At 40.2% G+C, this 18878-nt stretch overlaps 1 protein-coding gene across 3 annotated transcripts in view; it reads left to right on the forward strand.

Annotated features, from left to right (window-relative positions):
• The first annotated feature begins 678 nt into the window (after positions 1 to 678).
• The window catches only part of LOC131303390 (uncharacterized), a 42770-nt gene continuing 24570 nt past the window's right edge, over positions 679 to 18878 (forward strand). Inside the window, exons 1-11 of one of the 3 annotated variants that reach the window (XM_058330240.1) lie at positions 679 to 1068; positions 1944 to 2122; positions 2203 to 2425; positions 2530 to 2671; positions 2765 to 2962; positions 3108 to 3239; positions 7394 to 7522; positions 9048 to 9460; positions 9548 to 9764; positions 10108 to 10298; positions 11849 to 12283. In XM_058330240.1, the coding sequence (XP_058186223.1) occupies positions 695 to 1068; positions 1944 to 2122; positions 2203 to 2425; positions 2530 to 2671; positions 2765 to 2962; positions 3108 to 3239; positions 7394 to 7522; positions 9048 to 9460; positions 9548 to 9764; positions 10108 to 10298; positions 11849 to 11891 (2241 nt within the window). In that variant the 5' untranslated portion in view covers positions 679 to 694 and the 3' untranslated portion in view covers positions 11892 to 12283. Of the gene's footprint in view, positions 1069 to 1943; positions 2123 to 2195; positions 2426 to 2529; positions 2672 to 2764; positions 2963 to 3107; positions 3240 to 7393; positions 7523 to 9047; positions 9461 to 9547; positions 9765 to 10107; positions 10299 to 11848; positions 12284 to 18878 lie in introns of those variants that run through there. The other 2 variants (XM_058330239.1, XM_058330241.1) reach the window with 2 other exon arrangements.

Raw genomic sequence — 18878 nt, forward strand, 5'->3', positions numbered from 1 at the left:
TGGTAAGTGTTGCCCATTTATGTGGTAAGTAATCCTTATTTTTTTGTCAAAAATTCACAAAACCATCTCGTTTTTAACAAAACTATCCTACTTTTGGTTTTTGGTTTTGATCCAAGGACTCTGATTTATCTATTTACAATCCAATAATTCATATTCATTGGGAGTATGGTGCTCCCAAAATCGCTTGGAAGCACCATAACCGGATGCCCTTGGATGGTGGAGTTTCAAGAGAAAAGAAAAGAAAGTGCTTTGGTTTCTTATCAAATTACCTCATTTGGGTTGAATGAGAAATAGAAAGAAAAGTACTAAAAATCAAAGTTTTTGATTGGTTGTTCCCATTTTTAACCCAATCTCACAAAAGTTCAATTTAGCTCTTGTTCGGTATCCAAATTTACTCATTACTTATATTTTCAATCATTACTTTCATTTCTTTCTTCACTCATTATCACTATATCTAATCATTAATCTCATTTCTTTTTTTATCTCTCTCTACTCATTACCTTTATCACCAATTATTACTCTATTTTCTCTTTCCATTCATTACAAAAAACCAAATCCAAAAATTTTCTAAACCCAGAGCAAAGGAAAATTGCTCTCTTTCTCATCTTACCCTTTTTTATTAACGCTAAACCCCAGGCTTTAAACTCAACTATTACCAAACGCCGCTCTTCCCTCCCCAGTCCTCCAGCTGACTATGCGCCCCCTCCTCCCCACCCTCCACCACCCCTCAATTGCCCTTCCACTCCTCCTCCGCTCCTTCGCCCATTCCAAACCCCAAAAACCTCCTCCCCAACCTCCGCCTCCGACGCCGCCATCCCCTCCCAAACCTCCACAGAAATCCGCTACCTTCACACTCCACGACGTCTCATGGGAAGATCCCTACAGCTGGATGTCGAGCCTCAACGACAAAGTGGCCATGCGCCACATGGACGTTTACATGGAGCAAGAAGAGAAGTACACCGAAGCCGTCATGGCCGACTCCCAACGCCTCGTCTCCAAACTCCAATCCGAAATGGCCTCCCGCTTCGCCTCCGACCTCTCCACCCCTCCTCTCCGCTGGGGCCCATGGTACACACACGCACACCATATAGTGTGTGTATGTATGTATGTATGTGTGTGTGTATATATATATTTATTTATATATTAGCATTTTCTATACTCCAGTTCGTCAGTTAATGGTTTCTTATGCTTGTGCTTTTTCCTGATCGGATACTCTGCATTTCTAGTGCTCAAAACGGTTTTGGTTTACTGTTGTTATTCCTTAATTGTAGCTTTCCTTGGCATTTTGTTTTTATTTTTGGATAAGTGATAAATTTTAGTGAAAAGGCATCAAGGAATACCACCCATTTACCCCCCAAAAAAAAGGCCACAAAGTAAAAGTATCTATACACCACTCTAAACTACAAATAAATCTATCATGTGAAAGAATTGATCCAATGTAGGGTTGCACTCCCTAGAGTCCGAACAAAGTTGAAAGAAAAAAAACTCTTAATTTTGACCGAAGACCTATCCTCCGCAACGAAATATCTTCGGTTCCTTTGACTCCAAATTAAGCACATCAAGCACAGTGGGATCAAAATCCAAAGCTTTCTTGTTCTACTCACTCTAGGCCCATACCATTCTTGAAGAAGCTCCACCACCTGCGCAAGGAAAACCCATGAGATACTCCGCTAAACAAGAACCGGATTCTGTAGATCTTGGGGGGCCGGACAGTGAATGAACAAATGCGCCTCTGACTTTGCATCTCTCAAGTAGCATATATATCACTTGAAAAGTATCGCAAAACAACTAGTTTGATTTTGAATGGTAATCAGTCCATGCTTTTCTTTTAAGAGCAGGCTAAGTAACTTCCTTAGTGCGAACTAATATTTTCGTTTTTTTTTAATTTTTCAAACTATATTCAATGTGTTTTTACTATCCTGAAAGCATGTTTGTGGCCGCAGGCTGTATTATCGGCGGATTGAAGAGGGGAAGCAATATCCTGTGTTGTGTCGGAGATTGGCAAGCTTAAATGAAGAGTTCATTTCACATAAATCTCCTTCTGCTGGTTTTGATTTTACTTCAGGGAAGAGAATTGAGCAGAAGTTGCTTGATTACAATCAAGAAGCTGGAAGATTTGGAGGTACTGCCAATGCTTGTTTGTATTGATGTTCAAGGGGTACTTTTATTTTGTGACCTCTGATATTTTATATTAGTTTTTAGGTTATGCTTATGAGGAATTATCAGAAGTGTCACCAGATCACCACTTTCTTGCATACACAATGTATGATAAGGACAATGATTACTTCAAGTTATCTGTAAGGGACTTGAATTTTGGATCTCTATGTAGTAAGCCTCAAGCAGACCGGGTTTCAAATTTGGCTTGGGCAAAAGGGGGTCAGGCATTGCTTTATGTCGTCACTGATCAGAATAAGAGGCCATATAGGTTTGTAATTAGTTTTTTTTTTTTGGTTTACAGATTACCTTGTTTGTATTATGTATTGTTTGCATGAAAAATATTGAAGTTGCTTTTCCTTGCTTCTGAATTAGGATATATTGTAGCATGCTTGGTTCAAATGAAGAAGACGTATTGCTTTTAGACGAACCTACGGAAAATGTTTATGTAAACATAAGACACACCAAGGATTTCCGCTTTGTGGCTGTAAATACGTTCTCCACTAAGTCTTCCAAGGTTTCACTTTAATGGAACTTTCATGGTCAATCTTTCATTACCTAATATTATTTGGCTTTTACAACATTATGTTGAGGCTGTTTTTTTTTTTAGGTATTTTTGATAAATGCAGCTGATCCTTTGTCTGGGCTAACTTCAGTATGGGAGTGTGAGGGGCTGGCTCACTGTATAGTTGAGCACCATCAAGGGTGTCTTTACCTTTTTACGGATGCTGCCAAGGAGGGCCAACCTGTTGATTGTCATTATCTTCTTCATAGTCCTGTACATACTTCTGCACCTAGAAAATGGGAGGTCAGTGCACTAGTGATGAGGCTTTATATGTGTGTCCATAAATGTGAATTTATTTGGACTTATATTTGTCTCTGTTCAAAATCATTACCATCCCTTAACATGTTATTGCTTTCGTGGATTATCTTGCTTCTTTCAACTACTGCAGAGTGTACTTATTGATGACCAAGACTTGGTCATTGAGGATGTTGATTTATGCAACACACACTTGGTATTCATCTTAAGGGAAGGTCGAAAGTTCAAGCTTTGTTCAGTTGCTCTGCCCCTGCCAAATGGGAAGGTTCTGATTTTAACAACATGACTTCTTAAAAATAAAAATAGCATTGCTTACAATTCCTTAATCATGTTATTTTTGCTTGCCACTCAAACGTAGTTGAAGAACCTTTCTCTGCTGGTTACTTGGACTCAACGCATGCAAGAGAGGATGAGATAAAAGTAGAGGTGGCAAATAGGCGGGTTTGGGTGGGTTGAAACATGGCGGGTCGAATACGGGTCAATAGTAGGTGGGTTGGAACGGGTTGGGTCAAATATGGGTCAAGGCATACCCAAAACCGGCCCGACCTGGTTTTTGTTTACCAAATACAGGATGCTTCTAGTGGTTCTCAATCACGTTAGACCACTTGTCTCCTATGACATACAAACAACTGGAGGAAACTTTGCCGTTTGACAACAGCAGCAGCTGTGTCGACTCGCACCGATTCGACTCGTTCTCCAACTTTGCTGGTGGCGAGTCAGCTGCAAATGATGTGTTCTTGCAGGATAGGAACAGTGACAGTGGGTTTATGGGGTTGAACGGGCCAATTTTGCCGCCGCTGGCGGAGATGGAGTCGGAGGAGGGGTTTGCACTCAGGGAGTGGTGCAGGTACCTGTTCTCTGTCTACCTCTGTACATATATACGTACAACAGCGGTAGCACAATATGTATTTATCGAGGCTCTTGCGGAGGGAATTGGTCTTTTAATTCCAGCCCATATTGAACTCATTTTACCCATCTATACCCATGTAAATATGGGTTAATATGAGTTCAACCCATATTAACCCATTATACAATATGGGCGGGTTGGGTTGGGTTAAAACTGGGTGGGCTTGGACGGGTTAAAAAATGTGGGTTGGGATTGCCACCTCTAGATAAAAGGGAAGGTTGGGTGGTTGGACTAAAAGGAAGAAGGGGTAACAAAAAGTTGGGGCTAGAAGTGGTTTTTTTTATTAGACGGTGGGAATAAACATGAGAAAGCTAAGAGATGTGTGAAGGCAAAGTATTGTGGTCATAACCCCACGATGTAGATCAGTTTCCTAAGAGCATCCGTAGTGGACCAATCAAAATTGGATAATCAAAAGTTGTCACATCATCTTTTGATTATCCATTTAAGGGGTTGCTAAGGTTAGCAATGTAGAGGTCCACAATGATATAATCAAAATTTGCCACATCACCTTTTCAAACTACAAAAAACTAAAAACTATTAATATAGCAAACTTTTATTTTGATAGTTTTCAAACTAATAAAAATTGTTTGTTAGAAATACAAAGTAGTTTTCCCAAAACAATTTTTTGAAATCATTTTCTGAAAAAAAAGTATTCAAAAAAAGAAAACAGTTTTTGAAAACTTTTTTTTTGTGTAAATTTTTTAAATTAATTTTTTGACAGTATGGTTGTGTGTGTGTGTGTGTGAGAGAGAGAGAGAGAGAGAGAGAGAGAGAGAGAGAGAGAGAGAGTAATGATGAGTGTACTTGATTGAAAAGATGCGGGGTTCACTAAATTTGATTATTAACAAAAAATTGTTATCCAAGGGCCAAAATTTGATTAGTTGTTAAGAGGTTGCTAAGTTTGATTATTCCAATGTGACCTCCTTTTTGAGCAAACATTACTAACCTTAGCAACATTTTGGTTTTGATTAATCCACTGTGGATGCTCTAAGGAAGTGGAGAACTGGAGATCTTGTATTCAACTCCTCTCAGTGGCCAGTTGCACCATGTAACCATGGTTCTAATGGGTCTTGGCTTTACATAGTCTGTGTTTGTTGGGGCATACATAGCCCCAGGGGTTTCCTATAAGACCTCTTAAGGGCTTCCTCGTCATCAAAACATATGGTGGTGATAGGGGAATTGTATGCGCAAGTTTTGAGATCATATGCTATATGGCACTGACTATGGAGGTTAGAGCGGGATGATAGGCTAAAGTACGTTTAGATTGAGGTTTCCACTGAGAAGTAAGAAGTGAAAGATACAAAGATTCACCCACGTGATTGCACACTGGTGAAAGCATACAAGCATAAGAAAAGTAATATCTATGACTTTTTTCAGCTTTATAGACTATATGAAAGCGTGGAATTCATGATGGTGTTTAGGGAGAGATTTAGGATTAGAGAGCTTTTACCTATATTCTAAAGGAAGAGCATATGCAAAGCCGCATACAAGAGCTTTTTGAGAGGAGACGAATAAGTGGCGTAAAGAGGGGCGTCAGATCGCACATTTTTTTTGAGAGGTGCCTTTTAATTTATTGTTATGGACTATGGTGCAGATAGTTTCGAAGTAGCTCGATCCGTGTTCATTGGTTATGATCTTCAAGGGGGACCTGTTTCTACCAAACAAGGAGGAGGGAGACTTCCATTAACAAAGAGTTCATTATAATTTTTTGGCTGATAGAGGGACCATGTGGTATGGTTTATTTTGTCAGCTTGGAGGAGTAAAAGGATGACCATTGCTTTCATATTTGCTGTTCTCGCATTAATTGTTACTTGCCCAACCATGAGGAGTTCGAAATTCTGCAGATTAGCAATAGGGAGAATTATCTCTCAACTTTTCCACTATTACACCCAAAAACCATTGCATCAGCACCAATGTTATAGCTATAAAAACTCAGACTTGCAGCATATACTTTTTTGGCATCTACTGAAGTTTGTCAAAGACCCTAGTTTCCAAAATGATGGCTTCATCGTTGAGGAATGTCATTTGGAATACGTTTTTCCAAAACCTATTTAGCCAATGTGGTATGTTTCTGGCAGCCACCAGCAAATACCATTCCTTCATCCATATAACCAACGCTTTATAATTGGTAGAGAGTTCGACAACTTGATTAAAAGAGGGTGACACTTTTCATGCTGTTTCCAGCTAGAGCGATATAATATAGCTTCAGTAAATCCATATTTGAGACATAACTAGTTAAGTTGAAGGCTAAATACTCGAGTGCCAATTTGATTAGAATTCCGAAGGAATAGGTAATGTTTCCTTTTCTTCTAGCAGAGATGTAAGCCATAAAGCTTCTCTTGATGAGCAAAACCATAGTAGGAGTGGTGAAAATATAAAATTGGGTAAAATTTGTTTTACCCCCATGTGGTGGATTCACCCTGGATCACTTCACCACATTGTCATTTTTAAAATAGCCACATTGCTCTGTGTGGTTTTAGGCCTTTTTTCCGTCTTGCGCTTTACCTCCCTTCCATCCCAATTGACTGGAAATTTGTGCCACATGCATCTATTTTGGAAGTTTGCATGGAAGAAATAAAGCCCAAGACAAGATTGTACAGAATAAATGCGCAGAGACTTGTTTTCATGTCCCTGTAATTTTTTTGAAACTATAACCCTGAATATCCTAATCCATCTCCTAACCCTAACTTCTACAAAGTAGAATGTAAAGGAAGAGGAAAACTGCCACCAACCCTTTCGCTTCTCCCTGCGATCCCCTTTCTTTCATCTTCCCCTACAATTTGAAAAGTCTAATTGGTGAAAACCCGAACTGTGACCTTAAACCTAATCCTAAGGGAGGAGAAGAAGAAGCAAGATACGAGCAGCAGCCATCACCCTCTCACTCCTCCCTGCCATCCCCGTCACCCCTCTTCCCTCACCCACCTCTCTACCTCCCACTGCATGTCAAAATAAAAACTCTACTCAAGTCGATGGTGGATGACGAGGAGAAGAGCAGGCAGTTCGCGGACACAAGTGATTGGGCTGACATGGAATACTCAAGTGGGTACCCTTGACCACTTAAGCTTTTAGACTGTAGATTTTATGGAAAGGTGTCTGGACGGGAAGTCTAGTTTCTCAAGGTCGAGAACACAAGCAGTTGGCACAGTCTCTCTAGCAGCTCAAACTTAGTATGAGTTTGTGGTAATAAGGATGTGGTTGTCAGACGTGGTTTGCCATGGGTAACCACTAGCAGAGTGTCTCTCCCTACCTATGTGAGGCGAGTGGACATCGGAAGTAGTATTAGAGTTTGATATTTATGTTTGACGAATAACCTAGCAACTTATGCTTTTAGGAATCTAATTATCTAATGATGATGTGTACATTCTTTTTTTGTTTTTTTACAAATATAGTGGCTAACAAGTAAGCAACTTCATTTTGTAGTCATCATGTGTGGTTAACTAACTATTGACTTGCCAAATTTTAATTACTTAGTGCTTATTCTCATCCTTTTCCTTTTCCTTTTCCTGTATCAGGGACCAGTTTATCTCAAAGAGCTCAATCCACAATTCTTGCCTCTTCCAAAATATGTTTCTCAAATCTCACCCGGACCAAACTACGATTACTATTCGTCAACTATGCGCTTTACAGTATCATCACCCGTGGTATGTGAATCATACACGACTTCTTCCATTCCAAGATTGTTTATTGTACAGTGCCACTTAGTTTATAAATCTCCATTTGGTGTTCTTGAATAGCTTCTTTTATATTCTTGTCCAGAGAACTTGGAACCAACATTAAAAGGCTGTGGAGAGGGGATAAATAGAATCTTCTCTACAAATAGATTATAGTTAGGTCTCTATTGTACTATGAACTTTCACCTTCACAAATGAGGTACTCGTGCACAGGCATTACAGACAACAAAAAATCTTGACCTTTGTGACTGCCCAAACTTGGTTCTGTGGTTGAGTGCTGTCTTCTTTCAGTTTCCCTGTGACATTTTGTTTGGTATGTTAGTAAGTGCACAAAATAGAAGGAAAAGTTCTCTTAAACTATAAGAAAACAGAAGCGCCCTTTTCCTAGTTGAATAACTGTTGTGGGAGTTGAGAATGTCCTGCCAGATTGCTAATATGAATAGGGAGATCGTCTTCTTGGAACTGCCTTCTTGTGATAACTGGAATGCTTATCTAAGCTAGCCAATATTAGGGAAAGAAGGCTCAAGCTGTGGAAAAGAGTAGAAGGCCAGGTCAATAGCCATGTCATAGGTAATGATTGCACCCATAGCTTTGAGAACTGGAAATATGTAAAAGTCATCAGTTTTTTGAAGCTATCAAACTTTGACATAGTAGAAGTAACAAAAGTTGGTTCATAACTACAGGCCAGTGACGGTATTGCTGAGTAGGAACATTTGCAGAATATCTTCTCAATTTGGGCAAAATTTATGCTTTTTATAGGATTATGAAGCACACATATATAATTGGTTGGCTTCGTTTATACAGTATTTGGCTTAGGAAAGAATATGCATGACTGATCATGATGTTACTTTGTTACGTCCTTGTATGAAGTACTTGGATGGGTGATGATGTGGAGATGTTAAGCCATTAGATAGCCTCATTAATGAGGTGTTATCCCAAGGTTAAAAGATCCACACGATCTTCGGAGAGAAAATATTCGGAGAGGATCCGAGTCCACTAGAAATCTACAACACAGTAATAGATGAAACTGAAGTTTCGCACCTCAACTTAGTTCAGACTTATTGACATGTTGTGTCTTCAATTTTTTCTGTTTTTAAGTCAACTTTCCGAAATCTCGTTTGGTTTCAGTCTGATACAATTAGTCAGTTTTGGAGTTTAGATTTATGTTTTCCTGAATTTATATCTTCTGTAATGGAAATGAAAGTATTTGGACAATTTCAACTTAGATTTGGGCATATTTTATTCTGCATTGTGATTCTGACAGACTAGCTTGGTTTACAAAGTACTTTTGAAGTTGCCAATACTTCTGGTTGTGTTCATACCACACAACATGCTATATGATATTATGATGTCATTGTGAGATTAATTATCATTTGTGGTGTATGATCAGTTCTAAATGTGATGATTAGGGGCAAGATAATGTTTGTATTATCTTCAGCAACGGTGACAGGTAGATCTAGTGAAAAACTTTGCATCTTTTTGTTTTGTTTCGTAGATGCCTGATGCTGTAGTTGATTATGACTTGTCAAACGTCAAGTGGAACATAGTTCAGCAGCAAAATATGCTGCTTGACAGAACAAGAGTTTTGTATGGAAGAACATCTTCTGCTAGCAGTGCTGAAAATTCATCGATCTCCCAAAGTTTAACAAATAAAGCCAGTTTTGAATATGACCACTCATGGAATGACCTTGATGAATTTTATGCCTGTGAGCATTATGATGTCTCTTCATGTGATGGAGTTCTAGTTCCTTTGACTATTATCTATTCACGCACAAGGAAGAAAAGGGCTCATAATCCCGGATTACTTCACGTGCATGGAGCTTATGGAGAGCTGCATGACAAACGGTGGAGAAGTGAATTGAAAAGCCTTCTTGATCGTGGCTGGGTGATTGCATACGCTGATGTCAGGTTTGTTTAGCATCAGTACTCTCGCTGTCATAAAATGTCTAAGCATAATTTACTAAAGTTATATCTATTTGGATGGTTTCCTCTCAGAGGTGGAGGTGGTGGTGGTAAAAAGTGGCATCATGATGGAAGGCGAACAGGAAAACATAATGCCATTAATGATTATATTTCCTGCGCTAAATTCCTAACTGAGAAGGACATTGTGCAAGAAAATAAGCTTGCTGGCTGGGGATACAGTGCCGGCGGACTCTTGGTTGCTTCAGCCATTAACTTTTGTCCAGATTTGTTCCGTGCTGCAGTTTTGAAGGTACACAAACTTTTACCATTTTTGGATGTCTGTTTTTTTTTTTTTTCATTTTTTCCCCCTGTTTTAGTGTTCCATATAGAGGTGAGTTTATGTTGTTATTATCGTAAAGAAATATTCTCTGATGTATCCTTCATATTTTTACTTTTACTGTCTCCTTTATACTCTGAATTTAATGAATACAATCACATGAAAATTCATCTTGGAATCTTGGTTGTGAACTTGTGAGGATTCATTGTTGAGTATTTTGCTCAAACTTGTTCTGTTTACTTCTTTCCTGTTTGATTCTCCTTTATCCTTACAATCTTACTATTTGTATGTGACTTATGGTTTCTGTTTGCTATAGGTTCCATTTTTAGATCCAAGTAACACCCTTCTCTATCCCATTTTACCACTTACACCTGCTGACTATGAAGAATTTGGGTACCCTGGAGACATTGATGATTTCCGCGCTATACAAAACTATTGCCCATATCATAATATTCAGAAGGATGTTTTCTATCCAGCTGTTATGGTTAGCTCATCATTCAATACAAGGTAATTTATCCACTTTTGTCAACTTTCTCTCTGATATTGGAATTACAGTTCGTGGAGTAATGGGAGGACGAAAACAAAACCATTTTGCTAAGGTTGTGTTCCACACGAAAACATAACCTGTCCTGGAGACAGGGAACGCTGAGAAAATGTAGTGTTGTGGGCATGCCAAGACTGTGACGTGGTCTAACCGTGAATAGGTCTGTGCGTAGGGTCTGTTCTCTAACTTCTATACAAACGATTGCTTGACAACCCTTCGGGAAAGGCCGTGAGAGTGATTCGATAATTGCCTTACTCGTAAGGACTTAATAATTCAGTGAATAACAACTAAACAAGAAGCAAAAGCCACTTGTATTGCCGTGAATAAAGTGACAAGGTACATGAAAGGAAAAAGGAAAGAACAAGAACTCTCTAATATCGGGATTAGGAGTTTTTCTTGAAAGGAAATATACAAAGTGCTGAAAAGGTAAAATGCTGAGAAGCTAAAGACTGGAATTTGATTGACAAGGCGAGAGCCTTGTGCCTGCCCTGTTTTCCTCTATTTGTAGCAGCTAATTCCCTGGAAAATAGCCCAAATGACCCTGATTATGCTCCACATTCTTGTCCCAGCCAACTGCTCCTCCTTATTTGAAACTAAAGTAAGATCTACCAGCCGTTGATCTTCCTTGAAGGCCTCCTGATTGCTGCCATGTGTACTTGACTTGGTCTCTCAAATGGTCACCATTCCTACATGTTAGGAACCTCACCCTCCACTACCTTGATTGCTGATAATTCGGGCCCATCGAGATCCCACACTATCAAACTCTGTTGAAACTGCTTGGAATAAAGAATATTCGCCCAAAACTCCCTTAGCAGTTGCCACGTGCCCATTACAGCGTTGACCTCCTCAGGGATCCAAAACGGTCTTGTATCACGGCTGTTGCTAACACGTCACCATGGTTCTGGCCCAATGACCCTGATGACAATATGAAAAAGATTGGCCTACCCCACAATGGCCCAGATGCTTAAAATGACCCAATTACATGTTGGCGCAACGAAAGCTATAGATGGATTAGCCCAAGATTTACTAGTTTTTGGTGCAGCAAAGAGAAGTATTTTCTGAATTTTTACTCTTGGGTACTTGCCACAAAAGATTACATCAGGATCTCCTATTTATACCGGCTGATATAACAAGATAAGATTAACCCTTGACTTTCCAACTTCAAGTGACTCATTCTAGGATTCTAGATAGAACTAACTCTTGACCTTCCTACTTCTAGATAAGACTCAATTAACTTTAACAAATTCTAGGCGTTTCTACAAGACTCTTCAAACTTCTAGAAAATTGCAAATTAACTTTAACACCCTTTCTTAATTTGTAATTTTCGATTGGTTCATGAATTTATCAAGCTTCTCCGAAGTCGCTGCTTTGGTGAGAATATCTGCTGGCTGGTCATTGGTGCTGATGAACTCCATAACAATTTCTTCTTTGCTGATCAAATCTCGAATGAAATGATGGCGAAGCTCAGTGTGTTTGATTTTTGCTTATCCCAATTGCTGACATGTTATCGCAGAATATTCTTGTCGGCTCTCTTTGCTCCAGCTTCAAATCTTTGAGTAGTCTTCTTAGCTAAATTGCTTCACAAGCGGCTTCCGCTGCGGCGATATACTCTGCTTCAGAAGAAGACAATGCCACAGATTTCCATTTCCTTGAACTCCATGAAATCACATTTGAGACTAGGCAAAAAACATATCCAGATGTGCTCTTGTGATCATCAAGATAACTTGCCCAGTCACTGTTGGTGTATCCAACTAAATTACATTGTGATTCTTTCACCAACTGGATGCCATGCTTCTTAGTTCCTTGTAGATACCGTAGTATCCTTTTCGCTGCTGCATTATGGTTCTCACTTGACTGATTCATATACCTGGAAATTGATGCAGGGAAGCGTATGAACTACAGAAACGAACGTGCAACAAGTAGATCACAAACAATATAGGTTTAGAGAAACGCTCTCTAGACTCTTTTTTATTCTATAATAATCAGTAACTATCTTGCCCCGAAGGCTTACAACTTATTAAATAGGTAGAAAACCCTAACCCTAATTGGTTTGCCCAAAACGGAAGCCAAACCAAACCGAGCCTTACGTCCCAACCACTTGGGGTCGGCTACATGAATCCGTTTCCTCCATTAAGCTCTGTCAAGGGCCACTTGTTCACACAAACCCACTTGTTCACACAAAATAGAAGCCGAATCAATTAATAACGAAAGTTACCAAAAACGGAAAAAATTCAGAATAATAGCAAAACTGAAAAATAGAGAAAATCTTAAGACTTCTCCCAAAAGATTGGCTTAATTCAGATTTTCCTTGCTCAAGTTATAAGCAAGTCAAATCTTTCCTTAAACGGCAAATTTGGGCTTTTGGAGGCCGAAACGGCCTTAACGGCTAAAAAACACACGGCACATGGTTGAAAGGCGACGTGTCTTGACCGTTGGGCCGTTTTAGATCTGTAACGACCCTGAATTTTGGTCAATAAAAAATTCGTTAAATATTTGAATTTTATTGAATTACTTATTTTCTTTTATGTGGCTATATGTTTCCTTGTTAAATTTCGTCATAGTTAGATTTTGGTCTCGACTAAAAACCCTACTTGACCAATGTAGTTCGTTTCTAACCGGCTGCTTGGAGGAACCGAGCAACCCACTCACCTAGTTACTCGATGAACCTTTTGGACCTTTTGAAACCTTTGAACCTTTTGCCTTTACCCATTGGTCCATAATGATTAGGGTAATTTTTGTCCATTGGATAATAGAAACCCATTTTTTTTTTTATATTAAAAGGATTTTGAAAGATTGGAACAAAGTACTATAATCTTTTGGAAGTAGACTTTTATAATTACTTTAAAAGTACTTTTTGAATATTTTACTATAAAAAGTACCCTAGTAACTATTGTCCATTGGACAATGATTGTTAGGGTAATCTTTACCCATTGGACAAAAGCTTTTCCTTTATTATATTTGGCTAAGTACATATATATAAACACATGGGTAAATTTCAAAAGGACATGTAGTCTTTTAAAAAGACTTAAATTATGATTTAAAGTACTCTTACCTTATTATCCGTTGGACGATAACCGTTAGGGGAATTGTTATCCATTGGGTAATAGCCCAAATCTTTCTACCAAGTACAAGGTTGCATTTTAATAATCAAGAATTGGATTCCCATGTACTTTTGTGCATTAAACTATTGGGGTATATCTAAACCCTAGATTTACTAGTACTTGTACTCTATTATGAACTAATGGGGAGAATCCTAGCCTTTTTATTTAATTGGGGTACTTGATACCACACCTATATTTAATATAGGGCTTTTGTCACGTGCTTTAAAAAGGACAACTTTAATTATTTTAAATAAAAGTTTCCTTTTAACCTTTGTCCATTGGACAATAAAAGTTAGGGGATTTATTGTCCATTGGGTAAAAGAGTTATTCTTTCACCAAGTACATGGGTTCATTAAAATAATATTTTTCTTAAACCCCATGTGATAAAGTACACATTATTTTATTATTAAAAGTACTTAGTAGCCCTTGTAGCCTTTAAGGCCTAATATTCTCCTAAGTACTCTTATATTATAATTTATTGGGGTTTTATACCCAATTGGATTAATTTATTGGGGAGTTGATCTTCCTAGAGTACATTAGTACACATGTGCTTATTTATTTGTTAGTAGGAGAAACTTAGCCTTTAAGTTTCCTTGACCCTAGTACCAAAGGTACCCATTGTTTATTGTTGCTTGTACTTTTATATGTATATATATATATGTGTGTGTGTGTGTGAACTAGAGAGAGAGAGAGAGAGAGAGAGAGAGGAGGAAAGAAAGAGGAAGATGGGATTGTACTTTCTTGATCTTCCATATCTTCCTCATCCTTTCAAGTCCATGGGAGAATCTTTCCCCTAACCAAACTTAACTCCCCATTTGTACCTCCATGCTTTGTTTAAAACCAAATCTTGTACTCTTGTCTCCTTTCCTTGCATCAAATCTTCCATAAAACTCATCCAAGGACAAATCCTAGCCATGCAAGCCTACCATTTAGCCATGCAAGCCTAGGTTTAGACTTTGACCTTCCATGAGTGCATGCCATGTGTCAATTTGAGGTAGAGAGAGAGAGGGGGGGGGGGGGGGGGGGGGCGGCCTTGGGAGAGAGGGGAGGGCCAAGGTTTTGCCTATAAATAGAACCATTCCCATGCCATTGAACTCACACCTCCCATTCTACAACTTCTCTCTCTAGAATTCCTTTGCTCTTTCTTGTTCTTACTTTGTTCTTGAGTGTTCTTGAGTTCTTCAAGAAACTCAACCTAGGCCGCCACTAGACCGCCACTCGACCACCCTCTCGATCCAAAAGTAGTAGTAGTAATAGTCAAGTAGAAGTTTCGAGAGAAACCTTTCTCTTTCGAAGCTACCGGAGACCACCGTAGGAAGTTACTCCGTCCGACCACCGACGTACTTTCCGTAGCCGACTACCGCCAAGAAGTAAGGTAGAACCCCTTGACCCTAACTCTACGTATAGAACCGTATGATAGAAAGTAGGTTATCTTTATTTACGTATTTATCGTTTGTTTAGAAGTATTTGTATTTTGATCTTTAAAGATGATTATGAGTATGCATATATGAATTGCCTGTATTGCTTGTGGTATGTGATAAAGCATAAGTGATTTCACTCCAAAGACGTCCGTACATGTGGCGTTGTGCTTTGAATAAAGCATAAGTGATACACTCCAAAGGCGTCCGTACATGTGGCGTTATGCTATAAGTAGTAATTGAGCGTGATGAGTAATATAGAATTGGATGATCTTGTTAGGATGATTCTTGCTTACGTTTGTCCTACCGCGGAGTCTTTGTATGTAAACGAGACACAAAGAACCGAGAAAGTAGAAACATGACACCTAGGGTGTGGTTAATGAAAGGAAATGTTTTTTCGAGGAGAAAATATTTTGAAACTACATAATGACCGGTTTTGGGTGGCATTATGTGAGTTGTGCGCGTGCGTAAAAGAAACATTTGAAAAGGTTGAAATGTTTTGGAAACCGCGATGTGGCCGGATGTGGTAGCCCATCGTGTGGATTTTGAAAACCGCAACGTGGCCGGACTTGGTAGCCCGTTGTGTGTATGAAAACTCGTAATGTGGCCGGACTTGGTAGCCCATTGCGTGGATTGTGAAAACCACAATGTGGCCGGACGTGGTAGCCCATTGTGTGGTGTGTGTTTTGTGTGTGTTCCAATGGAGATCCGGAATAGCGGAACCATTGTGAGGTTGTGTGTGTTCCAATGGGAATCCGGGAAAAGCGGAACCATTGTGAGGTTGTGTGTGTTCCAATGGAGATCCGGAATAGCGGAACTATTGTGAAGTTGTGTGTGTTCCAATGGGAATCCGGGAAAAGCGGAACCATTGTGAGGTTGTGTGTGTTCCAATGGAGATCCGGAATAGCGGAACCATTGTGAGGTTGTGTGCGTTCCCATGGGAACCCGGACCGGCGGAACCATGGTGAGGTATGGCTTGGTTATCCGCGGAGAGGAGCCAATGCAATTGTGTGCCAATGGGAACTCGGCGCGGCGGAACCATTGTGAGGATACTCGGGAGACCGGCGCGGCGGAACCGAGGTTGGGTGTGTTAAAAACAAATTTTGGTTTGAAAGGGAATGTTTTGGAAACCGCAATGTGGCCGGACGTGGTAGCCCATTGTGTGGAGTGTGTTTTGTGTGTGTTCCAATGGGATCCGGGAAAAATGGAACCATTGTGAGGTTGGGTGTGTAGCTTGGTTATCCGCGGTACGGAGCCAATGCAAAATTGTGTGAGTTAAACAAATGATTTTTGAAAGATGAATTGGTACGTGAAAATGTTAACACAGTTTACGATGAGTCGCGTAGGAGAAACCTGGAAATCTTGGACACCAACGATAGATGATTAATGAATGTGGATGTGTAAATAATTAACTGTGTATTTATGTATCATGTGGAAATTGATGTGTTATTATTTTCCTGTTGTTTGTAAGTATGGGTTAGCGGGTATGGGATTACTTTGCTGAGCTTTGTAGCTCACGGTGTTGCCTTTTTGGTGATCCTGACATATTATATCGGTGGCGACGCTGGTATAATGTGTCAGATTTTGTAGATAATCAGGGTTAGCAGATCACCGTGGAGGCTTTGGAGCTGAGGAGCTGGCAAGAATAGAGGAGCTGAGGAGCTGTAGTTAGGAACCCTAGAATCCCCCTCCGTTTATGTAAATATTGAACTCTTGAGAGAGTTTTGTTGTAATAACGAGCCGGACTCCATTTGATTTTATGAATAAAATGTCCTTTTAACGTACCCAAAATTCGGGGCGTTACAAGATCGAACCTAGGTGGGCCCGTCGCATAATTCCACAGCTGCGTAGTTATGGTTTTGCCATCCTGGGATTAAAATGCCTAAGATACTCCTCAGCTATGGCATTTGCATCATCCTCCTCTTCTAAAAAGAAATTCGCCCTTGAATTTGCATCATCATTAGACGAACTATCACCCCGGAATGGAATCATATGCTTGACATTGAACACATCAGCTGAACGAACATGACTGGGAAGCTTCAAACGGTGGGCATTTGGATTGATCTTTTCAATAATTTTGACAGGTCCAACCTTCCGGGCAGCCAACTTGTTGTACTCATGAGCGGTGTGACGGTCTTTAGTGAGGACTGCATACACAAAATCACCGACCTCAAAACTCCACCAACCGGTGCTTCTTGTCCGCGGCCTCTTTATATTTCACGGTATTAGCTTGCAAACACAGCGCTGTGTATGAATTTGCTGCACATTTGCCATAAAGTCCTCAGCTTTGCCATTAATCCGCTTCAAATTAGGAATAGGTGCTAAGTCCACCGGTGTGCGCGGATTAAACCCATATACAATCTGGAAAGGAGAGAAACCGGTGTTGCGGTTCATAGAATGATTGAATGTGAATTCAGCCTGGCTCAGCTTTTGATCCCAGCTCTTGAGATGGTCCTCCACCAAACTACGAAGCAGATTGCCCAAAGAACGGTTTACCACCTCAGTCTGTTCGTCTGTTTGAGGGTGGTAAGCCGTACTGAAATCTAGCTTTTGCCAACTTCCACAAACAACGCCAAAAGTGTCTCAGGAACCGAGTATCACGGTCAGAAACAAAAGATGTGGGTAACCCGTGCAGACGATACACTTCTGCAAAATATAACTACGCCACCCTGACAGCATCCGTAGTCTTCTTGCAAGCAATAAAATGGGCCATTTTGGAGAAGCAATCGACCACCACATAAACAAAATCGTTGTTGCGTTGGGTACACGGTAAGCACAACACAAAGTCCATACTGACATCAGTCCAAGCCTGAGACGGAATGGGCGATGACATGTACAGACCTGCATTAGTAGCCGTACCCTTGGAAACTTGGCAAATATGACAACCCCCCACAGATTTGTAAACATCTCGCCGCATGGTCGGCCAAAAATAGGAGGCTGACACTAGTGCACAAGTCTTGTCACCGCCCACATGGCCCTCATTACGCAACTCTTTAATAATTTTCAAGCGGAGGCTGGAATCCGGAACACATAACTCGTTCCCCTTGAATAAAAATCCCCCTTGCACATGAAACTCAGAATGACCACCAACACCTGCGACTTCCGCAAACATAGTAGAAAAATACGGATCAGCCACCAATAATTCACGAAAAGCATCAAAACCCGTTACCTTGGTTTGCATGAGAGTCAGAAAACTGGCGTGACGACTGAGGGCATCAGCTACCCTATTCAAAGCACTAGACTTATGCTTGATACGAAGCTGATGGTACCCACTCTTCAAATCCAGCTTTGTAAAAACTTGTGCACCACCCAAATTGTCTAACAAATCATCCAATTTGGGAATGGGAAAGCGATAATTTTACCGTTATCTAGTTAATGGCCCATCTGTCAATGCACATCCTCCACGAACCATCTTTTTTTTGGGGTAAAAATGCTGGAACGGCGCAAGGACTAAGGCTTTCTAGGATAAAGCCCTTAGATAACAGCTCTTTGACTTGACACTGCAACTTTTCATGCTCTTTTGGACTCATCCAATAATGAGGCCGGTTGGGTAAGCTACAATTCGATACCAAGTCAATCTGATGCTGAATGTCCCGCAACGGGGGTAACTCATCTGGTAACTCGGCTGGAAACACATCCTGAAACTCTTCCAGAAGGGGCCGAATGATTGTTGGAATATTCTGATCGGCTGAAAGCTGCGAACTTGCTTGCGGAACCAGCACAAACACCACCCTGCTTTCCGCAACCTCTTCCTCAAACTGCGCTTGTGACAGAAGATTGGTTCCTTCCCCAGATTGTGGTTTAGGCCCAATCTCCTTTGCAGGCAGCAACACAATTTTTGTACCACCAAATGACAGAGTATAAGTATTAGCACCACCGTCATGTGTAACTCAACGGTCATACTGCCATGGTCTACCTAGCAAAAGGTGGCATGCATCCATCGCAACATCACACCAAATCTCGTCCCTGTATTTAGAACTAATAGAAAAGGCAACCTAACATCTTTTAGAAACTTTAACTTCGT

The sequence above is a fragment of the Rhododendron vialii genome, chromosome 10a (assembly GCF_030253575.1).
Source record: "Rhododendron vialii isolate Sample 1 chromosome 10a, ASM3025357v1".
Lineage (NCBI taxonomy): Eukaryota > Viridiplantae > Streptophyta > Magnoliopsida > Ericales > Ericaceae > Rhododendron > Rhododendron vialii.